Genomic DNA, 18,520 nt, shown 5'->3' on the forward strand with positions numbered 1-18,520 from the left:
GGATCTTCCAGCCTAATAAATGGTTTTTCGGGGAAAACAATAGTTTTTATGGACCAATTTTTAATTGTTATACCTCGTTTAGCTCGTAGTCACAACTAGAATCGATTGGCATTCAAATTTGAAAGATTAAATTTTTGTCAATTTTTTGCCACTTTTATGATGTAACCCCTTATAAAAAATGCAAAAATTGACCAAAAATGAATTTTTGTAAATTCCCCTTACTTTGATAGGGGTTTCTTGTCCCTACTTTCAGCTGTGTAAAACTGTCTTTTCCATCCGTTTTAGACACTTTTTAGCCAAGTTATGAAGGTTACCCTCCTAATTTCCGACCTAAAAATCATTATTTTAGACAAAATTATCGTTTTTATGGTCCAAATGTTGAGTGCTGTACTTCTTTTAGCTCCTATTCACATTCTCAATCGATTGGCATTCAAATTTGAAAGATTAAATTTTTGTCAATTTTTTGCCACTTTTATGATGTAACCCCTTATAAAAAATGCAAAAATTGGCCAAAAATGAATTTTTGTAAATTCCCCGTACTTTGATAGGGGTTTCTTGTCCCTACTTTCAGCTGTGTAAAACTGTCTTTTCCATCCTTTTCAGACACTTTTTAGCCAAGTTATGAAGGTTACCCTCCTAATTTCCGACCTAAAAATCCTTATTTTAGATAAAATTATCGTTTTTATGATTCAAATGTTGAGTGCTGTACTTCTTTTAGCTCCTATTCACATTCTTAATCGATTGGCATTCGAATTTCCCAATTCCGACCTAAAAATCACTATTTCGGCCAAAAAGTGAATTTTTGAATAGAAGCCTGATTGCTTGTGGATATAGTTATGGAATCGCTGTCAAAACTCAACTTAGAATGCTTGCCATTGCCAAAGAAGGCATAATCCACTTATTAATTTTTTTTTTAAATACCCACCAAACTGACCATTTACTCTTTCCTCTGCTCAGCCGACATATTTTCCATTTGGCAGCCAATTTGTTTGAGGGTGGAAAACATATTTTTGCATATTTCTTGCTGCTTCTGAATTCTGCTGTTTGTTTCTGGTCCTCTTGTGATTTTCTATTCTGTCAGAACTATTGCAGTAGTTTTTTTGGAATTTGCAAACCCATGCCCTTCGGCTTTCGCCCATAACTATTGGTCAAAGGCACATACCAAACAAACAACTCTTCGCAGGCCTGCAGAGAAATTCGGTACAGGTGAAATTTTTGCTATTTGCCAACATTTCTGTGGCTATCAATGTGTCTGCGCTGCCATTACATTCCCCTGCAAGGACAGCAGGCCGAGAAATTCCGGTTTTCGGTTTCATTGAAACATTGCTCGCAGGATGGCAGGATTCTGAGCGAGGGACTAGAGTCATTGGATTTTTGTTATGCATACACACAGAATATATATTGATCACCAGTGGGCAGGCAAAGGAGCAGAAAATCTGCCCAATATTTATCCACATTCTTGATTGCCCCGAGTTAAAGTGCAGCAAAGTGCACTGATTGTCTAAATCAATTATCGAATTTCGTGTTCGCACTCGTGTGCATAGAACAAAGCACTGCTGGGCAAAGGCCGTATGCAAACACAACACAGCTATAATTGAATTAGCCCGCCCCTCGTTGCGCCCATAATGTACATGTCCGTAGCTGCAGCCAAATATTACCTACCCTTGATAGCCGCAAAAGCGTGCACCGCATTCATAAATCACGCATACGCACTGCTACCCTGCGGCCGACTGCAGCTGGCAAGGCTAATTGTTTGCGCTGCCGCCGCTGTCACTGCGGGCGCTGGTGTTTGCGGCTAAAAAAAATCTAAAATTATCCACCGCAACAGCGTGCGGCTCTATCTGCGGAGGCCAGGCTAAAACTACTTTTCGGCCTAATCCCCAGAGTAGTTCAATCATGCGAGGGAGTTCGTTTCCCCAAGCTCGTGAAATGGCCAAAATAGTGCTGAGTGGTGCATCGAGACCTGCACTCATTTTGTTTTGGCCATGAAAACAACGACCCATAAACTCAGCAAGTGCCTGACATTAAACCACAAATACTCGTATACAAATAAATATACCAACGACTGCGTACACTGCGAGAAAAGATAGCGCGGAAATGTCCTTGCTTGCTCATTTAAACATCACAAAAATGAATATAAAAAACACGATTTACTTCTCTATGTGCACCAACATAGGAGACAGGGGTGGCTGTTGCCAAGACAACTTTGAGGTCTCTCGTGGGCGAGCTCGTCGTCTTGTCTTCAGTCCCCCGCTCGCTAAATTATTATTTAATTACAAAAAAGTATTTGCCATTAATAGGACACCGTCGTGCAGAATTGCTCGCCGCGAAACGAGTCCTGCAGCCGCCTCGTGTGCCACGTGGAGGATAACTTAAGCCCGACCTGTCCCATCTACTGTCCCCCGAACTAACATGCGCCTGCACTCGGCCCTAAATGAATTCCGACGCCGAAATAAAAAGGCTCAAAAGGCGAACTCAATTAGAGGGTGTGCAGGTGCAAAGTTAATTGGAGCCTGTGCAGCGGACGGGCTGCGAGAGTCGCAACTTTCACGCCGAGGAGCTGCAAAAATCAATCCGAGCTGAAGAAGTGGATTTAAACTCATCCCCCACAGCCGGCGGAATCCATTTAAGCTTGCCTTCATTTAAATGCGGCGCGCAAAAGTCATTCCGCACGCGAAATCCCGATTTTCGTCCTTTTCGGCCATTACGCCGACACGACACCATCACCATCAGCATATACATCAGCATCGGCATGGGCGTGCAGCCTGCAGCGAAGGGGGGTGGCAAGAGGACAGGGGACACGGGACCCGGGACATGGGACCCGGGACGCAGGACACACATTCGGGCAGTAAATAAGCCGGGTTGTGCCTGCCCATCGACGTGTGACCTTCGCGCCTCGTCCTTCGCCTCCTGTCACCCAGATTGACCGGATGAAAGTGGGCATTCAGGATGCAGAGGCGCAGAGGAATCGGAATTGTGGCTTAACATTTTTGAAACCCAATATGCGATAATGAGCCGCAGTCGTGTGCGGATCCGATGAGCGAGGCTTAATTGGAAATGCAGATTGGGCGATGAAATTCTAATTTCACATATATTGGCCGAGTGCGTTTGGCCAGAGTCAGCCGCTTTTACAGCCAGCCATATTAATGGGAATAACGCTGATGGTAGCCCTGAAAAATATTGTGTGTCCGCTCTCCTTTTGCCCCTCGTAAACATTAATGACTAACCTAAGGGTTAAGGGTCGTCGGATGGGGGGCAGGGTCATAGGACACCGCCCACAGGCCATAGAAAAGCGACAACAAAGGCGAGAGCAACCTTTGCCACTGACCATCAGTCAGTCAATGACCGTTTCATATGGCAAATAATTGAATTCTTGTCCGTTCGTCTTTTTGAAAGCGCCAAGACGGTCAGGGAGTCCTTTTTATATTTGCCAAACGGAGCAGACGTTGCGTGTGGGTTGATTTATGAGTTTTCAAATGGCCGCCACTGGAATTGCCATAGCCACTGCCATTGCCATTGCCATTGCTGTTGCCGTAGTCGTGTTTTACTATCATAATTTCATAAGCCGTTGAACCAAAGAAATAACGCAAACATTGCCCAGGCGCTTGATAATAAAAAATATAATACACATATAAATAAGCCGCAGGGCGCAACCCGAACAACATGCGAAAATTATCGCAATTTTTTTATTATGCCAAATCGGATCAGTTCGGGTGAGCAGCCAGCTTATTTGATTATCGATTAGGGATTAAAAGTCTAAAAAATCCTTGTTTTCAATACTCGTATTCATACAAATATGAATCCAAATTACGGGCATCGGAGAAACAAAACTACTGAATGAGGGAATCACTTTACGATGACCAGCAAAACAACTTTGTTTGCCCTTGCATATTGTTTGCGTTATCGATCCCCACCACTCGCCCCCAGTCAATCCGCCATTCGATTGGCTGGCTCGGCTGGGTGTATCAGAGTTTATGCTCCTGCATTGGCCTTCAAATTCATTCGCAAACTGGCTGAGACATAAATATTTTATGGCTTTCTAAGCGCACTCCTTCCACCGCCGCAAAATGTCCTAGCCCCAAGCCCCAACTTCATCTCGAATTTAATACACTTTCGTGTGGGGTGTGGGTTGTGGGTCCTGGCCGAGTGGCTGGCTGGCTGGCTGGCTGGCTGGCTGGCTGGCTGGCTGACTGGCTGGTGTGGTCGAGTCTTGGTCAGTGTGTTATGGAAACGTGACTGAATTCGGCAAAGATTTGCGCAGCACACAAGTGCCAGGCCAGGCCAAGCTAGGCCAGGACTATGTAATGTAATTGATATGGCGCTCATAGAGCACATAGCACATACAGCAGTGCGTATGTATGGAGTTGGAGATTGGGGACCTTCACCCATACGAGCCTGTGGCGGAGGGCTAGGCTCGTATGTATGCAAATAAGTTATGATTTGATTTGTACCATTGCAGTAGATTTATGAGTAGTAAGAGCCGAGCATTACGGCTTTCTCGACTCTTTCGGCTTTCGGGCTGTTCGGTTCGGGCCCACTCCGATTCCACGGCCATGTTGTTGCCAATTTGCATAATGGCTCACGAAACGGTGCGTGTGTGTGTGGGCCACCTTCGTGCGCCTGTGTGCGAATCGCGGCCCATGAGCGTGCTACACATTTTTATATGTGCGAAATTTAAAACACGTTTATTAAAATTCACTCCATAAATAACCATCACCATGATTTCTGCAGCCATTAAATGCAAATTCGAAATTTATCTGGTTATTGTTTCTGCGGAGTAAATACTTCAATTATGTCAAGCAGAAACAATAACCATTCGAAGAATATTTATGCCAGTTTCGTGTGTAACTGGAAGCTGTGGTGGCTGCGAAAATATGGTCGGTGTATAACCAACGTAATAAATGACAACCAATGACATGTTCTTTTAAAGTATAATAATTTTGAATGGTTCCGGGCTGGTAAGATCTACACCATAATAAATCTTCTCTAGTATACGGATTAACTGGGACTAGTGGCAACTGAAGTATAGGCTGTTGCTAAAACCTATCGTTGCAGGATATCGCGTTCGACCACAATTACAATGCAACGCTGAACTATTCGGGCCGAGTGGCTGTGTGTGCGCCTGCTTATTTTGTTAGCCAGCTCAAAGTGGCCTGGCCACAGTGGCTCCTCGCTCACGCCAACGCACTTGACCAACTGTATAGCTGGGGATCCGGGGAACTGGGCGACTGGGGGACTGGAGCTCGGCACGGGCAAGTGCGGCACGTGTTGTCGCATTGGCTATGGCAATAAGCAGTATACACAGTGTGCACTGCGCTTAAGTAATGCCTTTGCTGTTGGTCCAAGGATAAACTTTTATTTTCCATCCATTCGCGAGTGTGTGTGTCCGCTTTCTTGCGGAGCGGTTTTTGCAGCTCGCAACCAGCGAACAAACGCCTGGCAAGGGCCATTATGTACCCCTTCAGATCCATTCCCCGTCCCCGAGCCAACCCTTCGTCAGCACTTTCTTCTGTGCTACTGGTTTCTGTTTCCCTTTCGGTGCCTGGTTCATTGCTTCGTTTGTTTTGTTTGCCACACGGTCACGTGTTACCTACTGAGTGCAGCGCATAAAGCTCGGGTGCTCTTACTATCCCCATGCCTCATGCACCTCCATCCTAGTCCATTTCCCCAACCGCTACGTGCTGCATCCGACAAATACTAAACTTAAAACCGCAAAATCCCATAACAAAATGCCAGAGCTGCTGGCGCTTTAACGGGGCCAACGGGGCGGATGAGTGTTTAAAAGGGTGTCCGCCCGAATTATCATGAGCATTTTTTGGCACATTTGTTCGGCCTCAGATTCCAATTGAGATTTAGCTTCATCTGTAGCTGTAAATGTATCTGTATCTGGCGAGCTGTCCGCAGTCATTTGCCGCCTCTCCAAAATTGTCTGTTGCTGGTGGCTGGTCTGTTGTCAACCCGGAGTGCTCCTCCTCTTGGCCGCTTGTAAATCGCTGGCAGACTCGGCTAATTGGGCAACAAAATGCTGCCCTAGTCGAAATTTAATTGCCTGTCATAACTGGCCGACAATATTCGCTATTGTCAACATTCCAGCATACATACAGCATTTTCATAGCGGATGCGGAATGTGGGTAAATTTTTCAATTAACGTGTTTGCTTTGAGTCCGGAGCCCACTCGCTTTTCGAATCATTTTTTGTGAAACGCCGCAAACAGTTGAAACGTCAACCCCAAAACCCCATCCGCACCCCTATTTTTGTGTGGGGGGAATGAAATTTGCATATTTAAGTGAAATTTACGTTGCGGCTGATGTGAAATGTTTATGACGGATATGTTGGTCGGCAAGTGTTGGAATTTCTGGCGCAGCATACATGCATAAACATTAAAGCAAACACCCACTACTCTCTGCGAGTATATTCAAACAGATAATGTACACATTCGAGGGACTCGAATGGCGGAGGGACCATTTCCGTCTAATTAGCATTTTGAGCCAGTCCAGTTGTCCACCCAAGTATGGACAAACACATTAGTTAGCACTTAATTAGATCGGGGATGTGCCCAGAAGACGGATTCTTAGGGCGAGTCATTAGCAGGCTTGGATTCGTCATGTGCAGACCTAAAAAATATATATTACCAAGCACAGAAGTCACCTAGATACGAGAGTAATCTCTACTAAAACAGCTTATGAGCCATAAACTAGGATGTGGTGTTTCCTATTCCGAGAATACCATAGCATGGTGCATGTTGAATTGATGTCGGACCACAAGCGTTTGTTCGCGCAGTGCATTTGCCTTAACCTTTCATTGCAGCTGCTCTTTCAGCCCGCTTTATTTAGCCGTAAATGCAATGCTTAGTTTGTTTTGCAGCTTCCGTCCGGTCGAGTCAGTCAGCCGTTGAGGGCGCTGATAGAGCCCGAAGGATGGGAGCCCCGCCTGTTTGTCTGCGCACTTCCCATCGTCAGCCATTGTGCGCCTGCCAGCAGCCCCATCTCTTCCCGACCAGCCCCCTTCGGCTGCCACTGATTTGACAATTCAAATACAATGGATATGGATGCCAGTGGCACACACAAGTAAATAATGCACAAGCCGAGCTCAATGTGTTGGGCGAAGTCAGTTGGTTTCCTAGAACAAGTGGGAGGATGGGGAGCAGGGTGATTGGGTGACTGGGTGAGCCACGTCTGCAACATTTGCCTGAGAAATATGCAGCCATGTCAATGGGCCAAGAAGACATTCAGCCAGGCGAGCCATGTTCCATATTTCAGATGTGCAGCATGCGCAATTCCTTGAAAGCCGCTTAACTGACGGCAAATATGAACTGAAAGTTTAATTAAAAATAAGACGCGGAAATACCCATCGAACCATGTCCGCCGACCCAATAAGGCGAACATATGTAAATAAACAGGGGGATGATGTGGGTCACAATACTGATTGGGAATGCTGATTTACAGCGCTGCTCCAATTTCAAAGCGCCAAGCCTTTAAAATGTGGATAAAAAACAACGAAGTATAAACCGGCGATACCTAATATGTAGCGCAATTTACCCAATATTCTTTTACTGATGTCACTACACACCCTCTCATAATATTTGAGCAGGGATAAAGGTGGGAATTGTTTAATCAGCTTACGGACTATCGCTATACGTTCGAATCCATTTCAGACAGACAGAGTCACAGGACGCAAAACAATTTCTAGCCGACTAATTTGCTCATTAAGCTGCGACCAAGACTGAGTCATTGGCAGCTCATTACAGGCAGTTAAACACTCTCATACCAACTAGCATCCAAACACACACACACACACATTCACAGAGGGTGGAGGGCATAAGTTTGGGGGCGGCTCACATGCTGAGCGCTAAGAAGGAGGAGCTGGGCCCAAAGTATGAATGACGCTAATGCCTGCCACCAGTCGCCTGGGGAGCGGGACATCCGGAGTCCTGTGTTCCGAGTCCCGAGTCCTGGATCCCTAACTGAACTGGGATCCTGCAAGTGGGCGCCGAGTGGAGTGTATTGCAGGGTAGCTTAAGTTGTCGTAGACGCGTATCTATGACGTCAGCGTGCAGCGAAAACCGCAAATAATTCAATGGCCTTTGTTGGCCCCTGTTCTAGCCTCGTTTTCGGGTTCGATTTTCAGCTTTTCCCGGCTCCACGGCGAAAAATATTAACAAGGCTCAAAACTACAGAAAAATAAGGTTTCTTATCCCTTGGCCCATAACAACGAATTCCGATTTACTTGAACTAGCTTTAAAAGATTCCAGCAACGCCTAACACACTAATAAAATATGATATTGACCCCTCTCACAAAGGGACACATTTTTTTCCCGGTGTAGTTGACTAGAAAGAGCGAGGTGACAGACAGTGCGTGCGAGACAGCAACAGAAACGGAGAGCGAGCGAAAATTTAAATAAATGCTTTGGAGCACACTAAAAGCGATTTATCTTTGTCGATTGTGGATTACGAACATGCCCCGCCCCAAAAGCCACCGCCCCTGGAAGAGGGAAAAAAAACATTTTTCATATTGTGTCAGCAACGAGCTGGTCTCTGTGTGTATTGGCCCTGTTTGCGAGTGTGTTTGTGAGTGGGATTGTGCGTCTGTTTGCACAAAGACTTGTCAGTCAACGTGGGAGCAGCTCACCCGGAGCTGGAGAGGATTCGCGGGGGGCGCGTTGTGGAGGGCTTCACAACCCAAGGACCCCGAGGAGCAGAGCACAAGGAGCAGCTGCTGCCCTTGCCACCCTTTGTCTGTCCTGCGGTCCACCCGTCTGTGTCCTGCTCATCAGACTTCGTTTTATTGATTAATCGTTTGCTGCTGCCTGAGGCCTGCTTCCCCCTCTCCACGTCTTGGTCACATTAGCGCTCCTTCTGCTCCTTCTGCTGCTTCTGTTGGCTCGAATTGGCCAATTTTCCGCTGCATTGCGCCATTTATTTGCCGAAGAGGGCCTTTAACTGAAACTTTCACAGTATAGGGCCTACATGGCGTATTCGCAATATTTCTGAGGGCCAAAAGCGAAAGTTGCTCCTGTTTTCAAAGGGGGACCCAGGGCTAATCAGGGGAAAAACTTTTATGTGGTGCTGGTGGGTCGATGCGGTAAGTGCTACCCAAATGCTGTTTGTTGGGTAAGCAAGGCAATCCATATGTATATTCCATGGTACTGAAACATAATACCTGTAACCTAAGTTTTTAGTAGCTATTGCCATTGATGAAGCTAGAGCCATAACTGGCAAACCGATTTTACCGAGATATAGTACCACAAATCCATTTAAATTAAAGTGACAATAGAAAATGGCGATTTTTCTCTGCGACTTATTGGTAGGATATTTTTAGCATCTAGAGAGATTCCATGTGGCTGAGGAATCTCAGCGAAATCAACTTTTTCTTTAATCCACCGTGCACCGCAAAGTGAAATCTATCAATCTGGGCCAGCTGCTTCCACTTCCGCTTTCACCCTCGGCAGGATTATAATCTGGAAGATGCGGCTCCCACGCAAAACTCGATAAATTGCTAGATTGCACAAAGTGGCAAGCTGGGAAGGAGGCGGCCAGGACGAGGACAGACAGGATAACCGGAGGAGGAAAGCCAAGCCAAATGCCAATGCAAAAAAAAGGTGGAACAAATGCCGGGCTGCTGGGAGGGGGAAAAGATTATTGGAACACAGAAAGTTTTTCTCCTGACTGTCGACGCACACATGTGTCCAGTCGCAAAGCGGGTGGCGGGGGGAGGCCATGGAAGAATCAGCGGTGGGAGGATAAAGAAGTGCAAAGCGGACCTAACAAAACGCGGCTATAGTGTAATACAGCTCAGCGTTGTCAGCTGTCGCCAGGCGACAACAGCAACAAATCGTTTATGGCCCAAACACCTAAGCAAATATGGCCGAGAGAGAGGGGAGAGAGATGAGGGAGGGCGTTATCCTTCGGCAGGACATGTGTCTGTGTGTGTGGGTGACTGTGTGCGATTGGCGCACATAAGTGAGAATGCGTGTAAAGTGTTTGTAATCAATCATTTATGAAATTACGCTACTTCCGCTTTTGACAATTTTCTTTCGCCGACACAGGCTCCTTGCAGAGCCAATACCTCCCATCCATGAGCTCTCCCTCGGTCCTTATATGACGTAAGGTTATGTGATATGTGTCTATATGGAAAATGCAAATTTACACACTGCCACAAAGTATATGAAACAAAATCGAAAGGAAAATCACCCACATTAAATCGAAATCATCGATGGAAATAGATTACGGCCAAACAGCAGCCAACTTTGATGACAGCAAATACAGATAAAGGTATTGGCCAAGCCAATTTGGGAAATACACACAAAGCACATCTAAGCAATTGATTAAATCACTTGGAATCAGGCAGAAACTTGAACTTTGACTTTATTGCTCTCTAGTGAAGTTTAAAGTTTCACTTTGCTGGCTCTGGAGGTCAATGCTTTATTGTGGCTTTGTGCATAATAAAATAAATCTTATGAATATGCATATGCTCATCTATTTGTCATTCATTTCATTGAAAAACTAATTGGGCTATGAGCAGAGTGGCAAATTTTTTTTTAGGGTACTCTTAACGGTTTTTCCAGCTATACGCTTAAGGATACTAAATAGTTATTATATAACTAGCTGATGAAACTGATAAATATGTTTGTATCCTTTAACAGAGTCAGGTTCTCTGAGTTGCAAACATAATGCATTTGCCTCAAATTGCTAACCTAAAAATCTATTAATCTGTTCCCCAAATATGATGAACATAATCGAATTGCCGCAGTGATGAGAATATCAACGACCTCCTGGTTTCAAAAGGGGCGAAAATGTTTTGAAAACCGCAAATAAGAACACAAACCTTGAAGCTCGGTTCCGGAAAATGGATTTTCCCTTTGCGGTTGGCCGCAACGTCAAGCCTTTGCGACTAATTAGAGCAGTTGCGGTGGGGAAGTTGGGTAATCATAAGTAAATATGCCATTGGTGGAGTACTTATATCGGTTAACTGGACCATGGATGATAGCGCAACCCAGTGATACCGATACCGAGACTAGCGGGGTTAGGTCCAAACTCCACTCGGGCCATGTGCAAAAACGTGTTTTGTGCTGGAATCTGGCACTTGGAAAAGAAAGGCGAAGGAAACTTCTGCTGAATGGCCACCAGGAACGAGAGAGAGGGACAGGAGCAGCGCGCGCAGTTGAAAATTCAAATGGCTCCTGTCGGTCCCAATTGCCAAACTATGGCCACTTAACTACAGAGCTCCTAAAATGTTATTATAAACACAATAATAACACACTTTTCAAGGGAAGTTGCATACAATTTGTGATACTTGATAAATTTTCCAATTTTCTCAACAAAACATTGGCCTGTTGAAACTTATATAAACTGCGAAAAAGTTTGCAGAGTCCCAAAAGCCAAAGAGGCGGAGAGAGACAGAAAGAAAGAGAGAGAGAGAGAGAGAGAGAGAGGGCGTCCTCATAGAGAGCGTGTCCTGCTGACACCGCAAGAGAGCGCAAAGGTCCTGGAAATCTCTCACCAGCTCTCCGCTGACTGACTTCCAGCTGAGAGCGCACTTTTCGAACTAGAAGTATGTTAAGGCTGCTGCTGGAGAATCTCTGCTCTGATTCTCTTTTCTCCTTTCTCCTTCTCCGCCACCCTTTCACTACCCCATCACCGCTTTTCCTGCAATCCCTATCCTTCGGTTAGTTTAAAGCCCTTGTTGTTGTTGCCTCTGTGGCTGCACAGCGCATTAAATGTGTGCCACCAGGCGTATGCGTAATTTAAATTTAAATTTGTGTGTGTACATATGTCTGCCCCTAGCACCTGCACCACCCATATCCATCCCCATCCCCATGCCCATCCCCACCCCCCTGGCAGCCCACTCCCACTCACATCTTGTGTATTTTTGGCCCGCGTTGTTGTTGTTGTTTTGTTGCCGTCTGCTTAGCATTTGCCTCAAGTTTTGTTAATCAGCGCAATTCACATTTCTGTTTTTTTCTGTTTTTTTTACTGCCTCTCTCTCTCGGAGATTTTGCAGTATTCAAAAGGTTTTCCTTTGCCTACAGAGACCCTCATTAGCGTAGTCATTGTTTCAGCCAGCTTTTCCTTCGCCCCTTCAGCCATTTCAGGTTTTCAGGTTAAGGAAAGGAATCTCTGGCCGACACTCGACGAATAATTACCAATTATATGGAACAGACATCAAATATGCACCGAAATACCGAAATCTGGTGTTGCTATGTAGCGGACAACTGCAGTCGAGCTTAAGTGCCACAAATTAACCGCAACGTGGACTCCGCGTCGCTTCTGCTCCTGCTCTCTTCCCTGCCATCCTGCCCCGTAATTACGAGTCTGAAATATGAATCCTTGGACAAGAGTCCTGGCTCGCTTATGGGCCAAAGCAGCACGAGCCCTCAATGAGTTCTGCACTGAGAGAATGAAAAATTGCCAAATGGTCAATGGGAAGGGTGGGAAATTTTAAATGCAAAAAGGTATTGTTCTTGGTGAACTGAAGCTTACTATTTTTGACATCTGCTTTGCCTAGGGAGCTGCTTACTGTGAGAGTAAAATGAAGACCCCTTGATAAATAGATAAACCTAGATGACCTGAAAGCTTAACTTTGACCCTTGGTCAGGCACTGAAAGAAATTTCACAACTTTTATCTAAGAGTCTCGTACTTTTTGTCTTTCAAATGGCGACAGTCTTAGTAACTTAGTCCAAGCACTCCTTCCACCTTAAGTTCAATTTCCGGCAGTATGAATAATTTGATTCCAGATACTCGTATCGGCATAACATCATGTGATTTCTCGCAGTGTAAATTCCTCTCTTAGGGCTTTGGGTTTAGCTTTGTTTTCAGTTTTTCCCTTTTTTCGCAGCTCAACTTTAATAATTAATGAGCAGCTAAAAATGTCACGCGGTGCGGAAGAGTTTCGGCCTGGCCCAAAGTGGAAAGCGAATGAGGTTTGGGCTTAATTGGGTTAACGGGGTTGGACGAGGGGATTAGATGGGTTAAGAGCCAAGGATATTAGGGGGTAAACTAAACTCACCTTGCAGTCGTCGCACTGGTTGATCAGCGAGTAGACCTGCCGGCAGTCGAAGCGGAACAGGATCTCGGCCAGCTCGCAGGTGATCCTGTTGGCCAGTCCATCTACGTCCAGCAGGTCGCTGAGCACGCGGACGCACTCCTGGCGATCGGTAAGGCTGGCATTGAGGGCCAGCGTGTGCAGGGAGCTAAAGACGCTCCTCTCGCAGCAGTTGCGCAGCCGCAGGACCTTCAGTCGCTCCAGCAGATGACCAGGTGACTGGAGGCCGCACAGGTGCTGCGGACTCGACTCGGCGGAATCGCCCAGATATTCAAGGCACTGTTGTTGCTCCTGCTGCTCCTGCTCCCGCTCCCGCGGGTCCTGCTGGTGGGCCAGGACCGGCTCCTGGGCGTGCAGATGGCTGTAGGACAGCGTGGGCTCCGGCTCCGCCTCCTCAGTGGTGGAGGACACGTCCACGTCCTGGTCGTCGGTGGTGCTCGGTGGCCGCTCGCTGGCCAGCGGGGAATGGCTGTCGGTGGCGTCCATCGCGTGATCCCCAGCGCGGCGCAACCGCATCTGGGTTGTCTTATAGTTTACGAAATACTTGACTTTATTGTTACTGGTGGCACTCCGCTTGGCCTTGGAGGCCACTGGCTTCTGTTGCTGCTGTTCGGCGCAGGATCGCGGGCAGGTTGGGGGCCCGGGTCCCTCATCGACCCAGGCCATGGGCAGTGTACCAGCCGAGCACTGACCCTGCAAGGAAGAGGAACATTTATTAATATCAGCAAAACCTTTATTGCAAAAACGTACAGAAACAATACAATGCCACTGATGATATAAACGCTCGATATTGCCATGCGACTACGAAAGTCATAAAGGGGATATAAACTTCAGAACAATAAAACACGAATCTAGGATACGACGTTCTTAGGAGCTCTTAACCATGATTTAAGATCGACAATTGAGGAATACACTTAACTAGAGATTTGCAGTCTCAATTTAATATGGCATTTAATCTTTTATTGTGATACGGCTTAAAAAGCTCTGTTTTCGGTGGAAAGCTCCTATCGAAGAAGTTGAAGCCATTCCTTAAATCCCAAGTATCCTTGCCCACATATACATATGTGAAACCAAGGTAATGTGTACTGAAATGTAGTTCATGTTTATTGGAACACGCTGTTCCTAACACCACTCTTTTCTCCTCCACCAATTAACTGTCTTGTGTGATTTAAAAATTAAACCAACCGACTGTGATAGCCACACATACACCACTGCAAGTCATCCCCACACACAGCTACGCGCATTGGGGAAAACCAAGCCAGCGGGGAGCAACAACTATATGCAGCAGGAAAAACAAAAAGCACACTGGTATATTGGAAAAGTTTGCTCGGCCAACAACAACAGCGAAAGTCATAAAACGCAAAAAAAACAAGTAAATAGAAGCCAAAGCTGCGAACAGCGAAAAAAAAACAGGAGCATTGAGTGCATAAAGAGCTGATGTTTTTGTTATTAAAATGACCGCACTTCGTTGGAATTTTCCACATGCTTGCATAAAACTCAAGGCAGCAGCTACAACAATAACACTGAAGAGGCGAAAAGAGGGCGGAGAGTGGGCGGAAAGTGGGCGGCGAGGACGAGTTCGCGTGGCTGGAGAATTTCCGTAGGAATTTACTATCAATATTGGAGTACTGGTACTCCAAGAGCTGCTGCAGCACGAGCTCTGAGGACTTTGAGCTGCAGCGACTTAATCGTTTTCCGGTTAAAGCATGAATATTTATGAGCCTGGCTGGAAAAATTGCATCCCGATTGCTCACCCCAAACTGTAGGTCTGTCAGAGATGCTTACAATGTGCTGGATATTATCCAATCTAAGGTGATTCGCCTTTGCTGGGTTTGGGGCCAACTTAAACTTGGGTTCGAGTTCACAGCGATTATAACTGCAGATGCACATGTATGCACAAGTCAGCGTCCTTGTTAATATCCTGTTAAACACCGAACCCATCCAATTGGAAATGTCAAACGTTTCGGTTGCCGTAAGCTCCTTCGCAAAATTTTAAACATCAATTTAAGCCCGAATAATCCGACTGCACGCTGGCCGAACAATACGGGCATTATTCTCTAGAGTATGCACAGGAAATTCCCTTTTTTGTCGAGCTGAGAACAAATTCAGAGTCAGAAACGGAATCAACTTGGCAGCAGCGATGACCCTTTGAACTTTCGGGCAGTGAATAATATGCAACAATCAACAACTCTCAATTGCTGCGTGTCCTGTTCGCCGAGCTCTGTGTTCCGAATGTCCTGTGCGCCCTTCTGCCCAGATTTTCCTGACGCTTTCCTCCACCCCTTCCCATTTCCCCGCCGCACTCCGCTCGCTCAATCGTTTTCCATGTTCCCGAGGCAATAACAATAAGCAGCAGAGAATTTCACTTGCAATACGCACAAATATGCCCAGGCCGCGGGGCTCGAGGAGCACGATGGGGCCTTAACTCAAATGAAAAATCATACAAAAGGGAAACTAATACAGCAAAGCACACTCACATACACACACGCAGGCACAGAGGCAGATATACAGGACAAACTCACACACACTCGCTGAGAAGGACGAGCACGTGTACGGGCGGCCATTGTTGATTTAATGGCAGACCAGCTGCGGCCCACTGCACAACAATGCGGCTTGGAGGACCAAAGGGGAATGTGCTGGGTAAAAAATAAAGATAAATTCTTCAATTCGCAGCAGGCAAAATAAGAAATTACAGTTCCTGCCCGGGGGCGGATGTCCTGAAAGTCCGGCCAGACCCCTCCCCCACCGCTCTCGGCAGAGAAACTTTGAAAACTTTCCAATTTCTGCACGATTGCAAACATCATAATGAGCACTAAAACCGATTAATATTTAATTTATGCATATTCCGTGAAAGCAACGAGTGCCCCCCACATTAAGCTCCAAGAATCCGTCATTATTTGGTATTTCCATGAATTTTGTTAGCCCTCCCACAAGGCAACACAACACAACATCCGGCTGACATGCTTCAACATTTCCAGGCTCAAAAGTGTTAGAATCCATTGGCCATTATTGTCTTACCGTTTTCGGCTGCATATAGAGCATATGGGATGCAGTCGGGCAGCTGGGAGGGCGACATGAAATATTCATACTCTGGTCGGGAGGATGAGAGGTTTTGCAACAGGAATTCCAGTGGCCACTGGCCATGGACTCCCGGCGAGATGCTGAAACATTCATGTGTGCAGCACACTCGCCAGCTGTCTCTGCGGCGGGGTAAAGTGTTCTTATGCAAGTTGTCATTAACTTTGCTGTGGACCTGTAACTGAAACCGAAACTGAATCTGACTGACAGCCAAATGGCTTTGGTCTTTGGGCTCTTGTGGCACAAACATGTTGCGAGGTAGAATCATTTTCGAATTTCCATCACGGATCACCACGGATGTCACTAGTCCCTTCAAATAAGTGATTTCCAGGACCCAAGTGCTGAGTACTATTGATTCTAAAGCTAAGCCAGCTGTCCTAATATAAGCATAAAAAACCGGCTGGTAATGTACAATTTCTTTCCGTGCATCCACTTCTCTCTGCCCTTCAGCCTCCTGAACATTGCACACGCCAAAAGAAAGGAGAACGGGGGCGCAAAAACTCAAACAATGCCGGCATAATGGAGTATGCATTATGGCTAATGGCACACGCCTACAACTACACATTTATGCCCTGTGTAGATAGCCGGGGATGTCCTTTGTGGCTGCGATCCTTTGTGCAGGTTGCGAGGTTGTGAGGTTGCGAGGCCCAGAGAGGCGGGCCACAATGTCTAATAAGCCGAGGTCCTAAATGCTTAGACAATGAAAATGGACTCGGCCCACACACAATGATGATGTCAGTTGCAGGGCGGACGGGGCGGGGTCTTTGAGGTCCAAGGAGGAGCTCTCCGGCCACTTGACCCATGACACCATGACAGCTCGGGCCGGCAACAATCTCTGATGGATGTGTGACATGGCACTGGGCCCGGTTAACCCCTAGATGCCCTGAGAAATTAATGCCTTGATTAGTTGTGCAAGCGAAATATTATTCAGAACTTTTGCCGAGTGCCGGGGCGCAATTCAAATCCGCCGCCAGAGCCTCCTCGGCAGCAGGAATGTCAACTTCTGGGGCCAGAAAGGGAAGCACCCGAAGAGCACTTGAGCTAAACACCAGCAGTTGCAGTTGCAGTACCAGCAACATGCAACATGCAGCTACAATGGCAAACGGCAAACGGAACCGACAACACTTTAAATGTTACAGCTTAACCTCGACGGGCAATTCAAACAATGTCCTAGCTCACACACACACGTCCTGATAGGGACACGCTGCTTCTGTGTTAGTCGGCAGTCGGTAGTCGGCGTATGTGTGTGTGTATGTCAAATTTTAACGCCTGTCAACAATGCAGGCGCAGAAAAAATGCAGCGGCAATGGAAACGACAACAACAGCCCAAGAACATGTCGCAGGCAGCACTCAAATTTTCAAATGCATGCATGCAAAAGTGTGGGTGAGCGATACCCTTCCTGGAAAAGGATGTTACGAGTGTTCGAGCTTGAGTCTCGATTGCACAATTTCCCGGAGCTTGAGGCAACATGCCAAGTTCAAGCCCAGACTTCCCCCTGCCACCATTAGATATTGTTAGTATTTGAAGTCTGATTACATTTAGAAGAAATCCTCTTCTAGCTTGAAAGTAAAGTACGCCAACTATACAATCCAAACCTGGCCTTTTTGAGTGAACGCTTGTGGTTTCACGTTGTTCTATGAACATATGTACATATATGGCTGTATTTGGATACCCAATCCCTATTGCCCTCCAAATTTAATATTATTCAAAAGTCATATCTTCGCACGTCTACTTGTGTTGATAGTGTGCAGTATCGAGTTTCCAGCGCATTTCCATAGAGGTATCCGATATTCGTTTGAGACCCTTTTCTCGCTTAGATATTTATGCAGCTCGTCAGTGCTTGGGTTTCCATGGGTGTGGATGAGGGCGTAGCTGTGGATCTGGATGTGGATGTGTTGTGCAGCAGCGTAAAAAGCGACAGGCGTCACACACACATAGCAGCTCAGACTGAGGCAGAAGATGGCTAACACCCCGAGCACACACAGATACAAACTGGCACAGTCACATGGCCGCGTTGACGTGGCTGAAAGCCGCAAGGGACAGGCTTTGGCAAGTGGATGCGAGGGAGGGGAGGTGTCGCAGTGGGTTGGGCGTAGGCAAATTGTTTGTCACATGGCCGGGCCAGCTCCCAATGCTCACCCCTCGCCAGTTCACCTTGATGGGTAGCGGTGGGTGGTAGGTGAGAGGTGAGCGGTGAGCGGTAGAGGTGACACTAAGACTCGCTGCCGTTTCGTTGTCAAAATCATAAACATGACCCGGCTACGCCCCTCGCTAGCACGCCTCCACGCCCGGTAGCAGATATGCGGCATTGTTTTGCACATTGTCGAACTGCAGAAGTGCAGAGCTGCACGCATTTGCCAGCTGCATTGCTTTGCATAACAAGTGTAATCCAGCAGCTC

At 46.6% G+C, this 18,520-nt stretch overlaps 1 protein-coding gene across 2 annotated transcripts in view; it reads right to left on the bottom strand.

Annotated features, from left to right (window-relative positions):
* Mid1 overlaps window positions 1-18,520 on the bottom strand; it is a 41,280-nt gene that overhangs the window by 6,087 nt on the left and 16,673 nt on the right. For both annotated transcript variants that reach the window (NM_001274241.1, NM_001038883.2), the window contains exon 3: window positions 13,007-13,735. In NM_001274241.1, the coding sequence (NP_001261170.1) occupies window positions 13,007-13,735 (729 nt within the window). The remainder of the gene's footprint in view (window positions 1-13,006; window positions 13,736-18,520) is intronic.

Source organism: Drosophila melanogaster, chromosome 2R (genome assembly GCF_000001215.4).
Source record: "Drosophila melanogaster chromosome 2R".
In the NCBI taxonomy this organism is placed as follows: Eukaryota; Metazoa; Arthropoda; class Insecta; order Diptera; family Drosophilidae; genus Drosophila; species Drosophila melanogaster.